Source organism: Rutidosis leptorrhynchoides, chromosome 2, assembly GCF_046630445.1.
Source record: "Rutidosis leptorrhynchoides isolate AG116_Rl617_1_P2 chromosome 2, CSIRO_AGI_Rlap_v1, whole genome shotgun sequence".
Taxonomy (NCBI): domain Eukaryota; kingdom Viridiplantae; phylum Streptophyta; class Magnoliopsida; order Asterales; family Asteraceae; genus Rutidosis; species Rutidosis leptorrhynchoides.
In genome coordinates, this window is record NC_092334.1 from 126,410,707 (window position 1) to 126,418,781 (window position 8,075).

The 8,075-nt window shown below is 34.6% G+C and overlaps 2 protein-coding genes across 2 annotated transcripts; one reads left to right on the forward strand and one right to left on the reverse strand.

Moving 5' to 3' along the window:
- The first annotated feature begins 592 nt into the window (after window positions 1-592).
- On the forward strand, window positions 593-2,828 carry LOC139891364 (uncharacterized). Its single transcript, XM_071874330.1, has 4 exons — window positions 593-1,217; window positions 1,631-1,838; window positions 2,185-2,314; window positions 2,391-2,828. The coding sequence occupies exons 1-4, from the start codon at window positions 604-606 to the stop codon at window positions 2,636-2,638; spliced, it is 1,200 nt and encodes a 399-aa protein (XP_071730431.1). The 5' UTR covers window positions 593-603; the 3' UTR covers window positions 2,639-2,828.
- Window positions 2,829-3,352: 524 nt separating this feature from the next.
- Window positions 3,353-3,652, reverse strand: LOC139888247 (uncharacterized). Its single transcript, XM_071871270.1, has one exon. It carries the CDS (start codon window positions 3,650-3,652, stop codon window positions 3,353-3,355), a length of 300 nt encoding a protein of 99 aa, XP_071727371.1.
- Window positions 3,653-8,075: the final 4,423 nt, after the last annotated feature.

Sequence of the window (8,075 nt, forward strand, 5' to 3'; positions counted from 1 at the left end):
GAAAGGGCTACCACGATACCGCCAAACCAATGACCCTTTGGTATTTTCTGTAATAAACTAATGATGGAAGTAAAAAACAAGACAAATTAAATTCATTTTTCTTATGGTTGATCATACTTTTATTTGATTATTATCTCTTTAACGTATTGGTTGTCTACCAGAGTCCAGATGTACCAAATGAAACTGGTATACCAATTACAAGCGTACAAATTATCCAGGTTGATTGATGTCATGTAGTGAAAAAAGGTTTGACTTTTTTAAAAAGTCAAAGTTCAATTAATTGGTAGGAGTTGTTGTTTTATGGTGTCATCAAAACATAATTTTCAACAATTGGTGTTCCTTTGTCAAATAAAACTTTTAAAAATCATGGAGTTGTTGAAGATACCACCTTTTTAATTTTGTCTACTAATTTCAACTACCTTGTGACTACTTCCCTTTATTTTCAACACATTGTGATCATCCATACTGTTCTACCATGTACCTAACTACTAAATTCCATATATATTACTTATGATCTTAAAGACACATTTATAGTACTACCCATTTTTCGAAGCAAAAATGTTGCGAAAATTTGGTCTAATTTGGTCAAGGATCAGAGCTCGAATGTTCACATGGAGGATACGAACAAAAAAGATTACAATCAAGAGATTCAAGAAGAAAAACTCGTTCTTGGTCCATGGTCAAAAGATTGGTCAAACTGCACCTGATCGTATTCGTGTTGCTTCTTTTAACGTTGCTATGTTCTCACTTGCGCCTGCAGTTGCTAAATCGGATGGACATTGGGTTGACGGTGTTCGTGGGCAGGAAAACGGTGAACTGAAGAGCATTTTGAAGAATTCTCCTTTGCATTCGGGCTCAAATGGGAACGAAAATTTTGTTAAAAAAGTTTTGATAAATCTTCCTGAAAACGAGATATCGATGGCTCAGAATCGGGTCCTGAGAAGCCCGATTTGTTTCCCGTTGATCGGGTGGATCGAAGACGGGAGTAGAAGCATTTTTGATGTGCTAAGAGAAGTTGACGCCGATGTATTGGCTTTGCAGGATGTTAAGGCTGAAGAAGAAAACGAAATGAAACCGTTGTCTGATTTGGCTTTTGCTCTTGGTATGAATTACGCGTTTGCTGAAAGTTGGGCCCCCGAGTACGGGAATGCAATTTTGTCGAAATGGCCCATAAAGAGCTCGAAAGTTCAAAAAATATATGACGAACACGATTTTAGGTATGACGTAGGTGTTGTTCGTTTTATCATCTTATTATGTCTTATGTCTCTGCTCACTATTTGTTTTTCTGAAAAATAAGATAAAATATTGCTTATTTTTGTCTACAAACTCGCAGACTTAGAAATATGCTTCTAGTGCGGACAAAATTAAGTTATTTTAGCTTTCACTATTCAACATACAAACCTTTAAGCCACATCTTTTCTAGATACATGTTTTCCAGACAAAAACATTTTAAAAAACATCACAGTTAGCATATGATCATGTGACTCTTTAGAGCTAAAAATATAACTTGCCACTTTTAGTACTTGATTCAATGTTGTTTTAACCCTGAAAAGGATCAAATTGTTCCTATAGCGATTCACTCAGTCTTTCGAGTATTATTGTATACTCCGTATCTAATAAATATGTACAGGAACGTGCTTAAGGCGACAATTGATATCCCACGAACAGGTGAATTAAACTTTTACTGCACACAACTTGATCACCTAGACGAAAATTGGAGGATGAAACAAATAAATTCTATCATCAAATCAAGCGATCAGCCCCATGTTTTGGCTGGTGGCATCAATTCGCTTAGCGGATCAGACTACTCGTTTAACAGATGGACAAATATCATCAAGGTAACAAAACTGCATCATTAACTGAATTGTTTGGATTATATAATAAATCCATTGATTTGTGAGAGTGCAAGCAAATTATGAGTTTTTTAAAAGTTCTGTTATTGCTCTACTACTACTTTTAATCACAAATTTCTTAAATTAAGAAAAATGAACACTTGCACAAATTTTGGCTGCAAATGAACAGATTTTGCTCCTGTCTATTTAGGGGGCTAAAAAGATACTTCTAATCAAGACTGTCTCTTTTCTTTTTTGCTTTTTTTGAACTAAAAGATGTCAACTTTTATCATGTATATGTTTCCTTAATTCTGATTAATTAACATAATCACATTCAAAAGTATGGTTATAGTACTATGAAGAGTTGGGAAAACCGACACCAAGAACGGACGTGATGAGGTTTCTACACGAAAACAATTACATTGATGCCAAACATTATGCAGGTGATTGTGAGCCTGCTGTGATCATCAGTAAAGGCCAAAGTACGTATTACAACATTTAATTTTGTAGCAAGTATATGTTACACAAGGTGTAATTGTCTTAAGATTTTTGTATTAGGTGTACAAGGAACGTGCAAGTATGGTACACGAGTGGATTATATATTAACGTCGAAGGACTTGGCATATCAATTTGTGCCAGGATCTTACTCTGTAGTATCCTCAAAAGGCACATCGGATCACCATATCGTTAGAGTCGATCTAGTGAAAGTTAAGGAGGGTGGTCAGCATAAGACACGACGAACTACAAATTTTAAACAAAGTTTTGTCAAATTAGCACGACAGATTGATGTATGTACATACACATAAAGTTATTATTTAACGCCTAATTAATATCCGGAACTGGTTACAAAATATATAGCTGAAAGGGATTGTAATTAGGGATTGAGAGTTTGAGACGATTTGAACTAGCTATGTAAGAACTAGTCATCGTAGTTTGAATTTTAAGTCATGTTTCTATATTTACTTTCCAACTTATAAACCAAGCTTTTGATGTTCATGGTTGAAGTTTTTTGTTTTCATATCGTTACTCAGATGTACACGGTCTAAGTGGGTTGTTAAACTGTTGTGTGGTGTTGCACCAGTTGCTAAAGCAAGGGTGTTTTGTTGTGACCATTTACGACCTTTTCATTTGCAGGTTTGAACTTGAAACATTTTGTGAGGATATTATGACCTAGGTACAGTATTTAGATCTACCAAATATATGTAGGACATACAATTGATACAATTACCAAATAAATAAAAAAATATGTTAATGAAATTTTTTACAAAACTTGTAATAAAAGAACTAGAAAAATGAACCTCTTGCCTATTCTTTTTTGGGGGTAAGCATAAAAACAAAAACAAAAACATTAGATTGATGATCCAACAATATTAATCATGTAATCTAACCATTAAAACTAATATCACAATGATCATCTATGTCTCTATATACATGCATACATACAATCTTGTATATATCCATAAACATCACACACCACCTTCACCATTTCATCCTTCCTTTATTCCTTCCATGACGCACATTCACCCAAGTCGAAGCAGGCTACATATATGTTTTGTAGCAGAATCATCAAAACCGTCATGATCAACCATGGAGTCATCTTTTTTATTAAAGAAGGATGGGAGCGGTAGAGACCTTGGTGAGGGAGAATGAAAGTAAGCCGATCCAGCATACGAATCATCAAAATTCGGCTTCAACTCTCGTTCTCTTCTTGACGCTGAGCCCATTTTCTGGTAACCGTTATTGTTTCGATTTTTTCGAACGATCACTGGAGCTACATTGATGATGAAACAATCTTGTGGGCGCAACAACTCCGTACCCATCAGCTTTCTTGCGAAAAGGAGGTGGGTATGGAGAAAAAGAAAAGAAAACTAAGTTCTAAGACAAACAATTTTTCGAAAATGTATCTATGTAGCTATAAATGGTTTGTGTTAGTTATATAAATTAGAGCATGAAGAGTGGTTGGTGAAGAGAAAAAGATGGGTTGGGTACCACCAATGAGTTCTCATATTGAGCGGATGACATTGGATCTTGTTTGGCTGTATATGGCTTGTCAAATTTCAATTCTAATCATATAGAACAATTTTAATGTTTATCAAATCATATGATTGATGAGTTAAGAGAAGTAATCCCTGAATTCATCAATTTGCTTGAAATTTAAGGGACCAATCAGAGTGCGACATGTGGCGCGACAATCACATGTGATTGAAAAAAAATTCAAAATTTTTTTTTTTTAAAAAAAAATTTTGAAAATTTTTTTTCGAAATTTTTTTTTTTTGAAAATCTTTTTTTTTGAAATTATTTTTTCTAATTTTTTTTTTTAAATTTAGCATGTCAAATTCACATGTGATTGTAAAACACAATCACATGTAATTCTGCATGTCAAATCAAATCACATGTGATTGAATAAAAAAAATTCAAATTTTTTTTTAAAAAAAAAATTCAAATTTTCTTTTTTTTCAAAAAAAAAATTCAGCAGGAAACAGATTTTAATTCGATGATTTGATTAAGTTTGTTAGCGTTTCGTGATCATATCTTTAAAATTTCAGACTTTAATTCGGTGATTTGATCAAGTTTTGATCAAAAACTTTGTATTTAAAGGTTTTAGCACAAATTTACTAAAATTCGTCATTTTAATAAATAAAATTTGTTTCAATCAATGTGATTGGGTTTTACAATCACATGTGATTGGCATGCAGAATCACATGTGATTTACTGCATGTCAAATTCAATTACATGTGATTGAAAAAAAAATCGTAAAACAAAAAAAAAATCGAAAAAAATTAAATTTTTTTTTTTGAAAAAATTTTGTTTTTTTTTCAATCACATTTGATTATCGCGCAACGTGTCGCACTCTGATTGGTCCCTTGAATCTCAACTTAAAAGTTGGTTTCATTTGAATATTTGAATATTTCTCTGATGAGTTAAATCAATTTACAACGAAACCTTACATGTTTAGTGATGGTGATGCGTAATAATCGAGTTATAAAAAGAATGTGATTAATGATTTCTTTATAATACTAAAACACACCCCATTTTTGGTCGTTTGGGGTGTGTCTATGCTTGAAAACGACAATTCATATAATAATAATTATTATTATTTATGTAACGACCCGTCAAAATCGCTATTGACGCGGCACATTAATCATTGATTCCACAGTGAGGTTTTGACCTCTATATGATACGTTTTGATAAAATATTGCATTCATTAAAATAAGTAACTTTCTAAACATAGAAAGTTATAAACATGTGGGCGAGTGCTTAGGTATAAGCAAAACCCCGAAATACATAAGTCTTTAATTTACAGGTTGACATCACAGTCCAATTATTTATTACACAACGCAGTTTTATTTTGAATGCAATAAACTTTGTACAAAGCATGAGAGACTCCATGCAGGCAACAAGCACATCACAGCGGAAGCATTCTAAGGACCTGAGAATAAAACATGCTAAAAAGTCAACACGAATGTTGGTGAGTTATAGGTTTAATTGCTCGAGTCATAAACATATATAAAGATAGACCACAAGATTTCATCAAAAGTTTATCAATAGATTCTACGTAACAGAGCACCCTGGTAACTAAACTTAACGCTATAGTGATAATTACCCCATTCGTTTTAATACACGCAAACCAACGTGTCTTAAACTCAAATAACATACGTCCGTTAAAAGGCTAGTGCTCTAGCTCGGACGGGGATGTCAAGCCCTATGGATCCATATACAATTATTCGCGCCCACCAGTCCATATCCTATGTACTGGCAGCTACTAGTTACCAAAGCTAAGGGATTTTCGGTTTAACTCAGTGTAGAATTTAGTATGTACTTGTGTCTTATCGCGTTTAAAATAAATTGCATATATTCTCAGCCCAAAAATATTTAAAGTATTTAAAAAGGGAGACTATAAACTCACAGTTCAATATTGAGACTCAATATTGTAGGCAAATTGCGTAGACGTAATGATGGTAGACGACTGTATGGTTGGCCTTGGATTCAAGAACAATACCCCGAACAATACCCAATATTTCCTTAGCTTATAGTGGTTTAAAACCCGAATTAAAACACCCTCGAATATACTTTATTATTATTAAACTTAAATTTAAAATTATAATTAGAATTTAAATATAAATTTTTATTACTGAAGAAAAAAATATGTGATAATTCGTCGAGCAAAACAGGCGTATTTATATTACTTTTCCGTTTACTGTAGCTCATGCGATCGCATGAGTTTTCAGTGTTTTTGCCATGCGATCGCATGGCCGCCTTTTCTGTTTTTGTTTGGTAGTTTGTCGACATCAAATAGTGTTACTGTAGCAAATAGTATTTTACTGTAGCAAATAATCTGCTCAATTGGATGCTGGTTCATCAAATAGCTGGTTGTAGAACACACAGCATCTTGATCATCAGCTGGTTCAGATGAGTGAGCAGCAACAGAAGGTTGCTGATCAATATCAGTAGAATCAGTACCAGCTTGTGATCTCTCAGAACCAGCAGACCTAGGCTCATAGTGTTTTACAGCAACAAATAGTGTTTACTGTAGCAAATAGTGTTTACTGTAGCAAATAGTGTTTACTGTAGCAAATCACTGTAGCAAAGTCGTTTTTCACTGTAGCACTGTAGCAAAATACGGTTTCACTGTAGCAAATAGTGTTTTACTGTAGCAAATAGTGGTTTACTGTAGCAAATAGTGTTTTACTGTAGCAAATAGGGTTTTACTGTAGGAAAGTCGTTTTTACTTGTACATATATATATATACATACATATAATTGGTCATGAATCGTCGAGAGTAATCAAAGGTAATTGTATATATGAAACAGTTCTAAAATTTTGAGACTCAATCTAACAGACTTTGTTTAGCGTGTTAAAATAATAAATCGTATAGAGAATTGGTTTAAATAAGTCAAAAAATTTCGGGTCATCACAGTACCTCCCCCTTAAAGAAAATTTCGTCCCGAAATTTTGAGTAGTACCTGTTTCATGAGCGATATCAGTGAACAAATGTGGATACTTTTGCTTCATCTGATCTTCACGTTCCCAAGTAAACTCGGGTCCTCGTCTTGCGTTCCAACGAACCCTAACTATCGGTATTTTGCTTTGTTTTAATTGTTTGACCTCACGGTCCATGATTTCAACAGGTTCTTCGATAAAATGAAGTTTATCATTGATTCGTATTTCGTCAAGAGGAATTACGACATCCTCTTCAGCTAAACATTTCTTCAAATTTGACACGTGAAATGTGTTGTGAACACTACTAAGTTCTTGCGGTAGCTTTAATCGATAAGCAACTGTTCCAATTCTTTCGGTGATTTCAAAGGGTCCTACGTACCTAGGACTTAGCTTTCCTCGTTTACCGAATCGTACAACGCCTTTCCAGGGTGACACTTTCAACATGACTTTGTCGCCCACTTGAAATTCTAGCGGTTTTCTTCTTACATCAGCATAACTCTTTTGGCGACTCATGGCCGTTTTCAATCGCTGTTGTATTTGAATGATCTTTTCGGTGGTTTCGTGAATAATTTCTGGTCCAGTAAGTTGTCTTTCTCCTACTTCACTCCAACATATAGGAGATCTGCACTTTCTACCGTAAAGTGCTTCAAATGGCGCTGCGTTGATGCTCGTATGATAGCTGTTATTGTATGAAAATTCTGCCAACGGTAAGTGTCGATCCCAACTGGTTCCAAAGTCAATCACGCATGCCCGTAACATGTCTTCCAATGTTTGTATTGTTCTTTCACTTTGACCATCTGTCTGTGGGTGATAAGCGGTGCTCATATCTAATCGAGTTCCCAATGCTTTTTGTAATGACTGCCAGAAACGTGATGTGAATCGGGTGTCGCGATCAGATATGATAGAGATGGGTACACCATGCCTGGAAACTACTTCCTTCAAATATAGGCGTGCTAATTTCTCCATACTGTCTGTCTCCTTTATTGGTAGAAAGTGAGCTGATTTAGTTAGACGATCAACTATCACCCAAATAGTATCATGACTACTTGCAGTCCTTGGCAATTTCGTAATGAAATCCATAGTTATTCTTTCCCATTTCCACTGCGGAATTTCTGGTTGTTGCAGTAATCCTGACGGCTTTTGGTGCTCAGCTTTGACCTTTGCACACGTCAAACATTTGCTTACATAAGTAGCAATTTCTGTCTTCATATTAGGCCACCAATAAAACTTCTTGAGATCGTGGTACATTTTCCCGTTTCCTGGGTGAATTGAGTACCTCGTTTTGTGTGCTTCATCTAGTAC

Excerpts from the sequence above, each read along its gene's own strand:
- LOC139891364 (XM_071874330.1), top strand. The coding sequence starts at position 604 with ATGTTCACATGGAGGATACGAACAAAAAAGATTACAATCAAGAGATTC. Across the intron at positions 1,218-1,630 it reads TATGACGAACACGATTTTAG|GAACGTGCTTAAGGCGACAA; the intron begins GTATGACGTAGG and ends AAATATGTACAG. Across the intron at positions 2,315-2,390 it reads GATCATCAGTAAAGGCCAAA|GTGTACAAGGAACGTGCAAG; the intron begins GTACGTATTACA and ends TTTTTGTATTAG.
- LOC139888247 (XM_071871270.1), bottom strand. The coding sequence starts at position 3,652 with ATGGGTACGGAGTTGTTGCGCCCACAAGATTGTTTCATCATCAATGTA.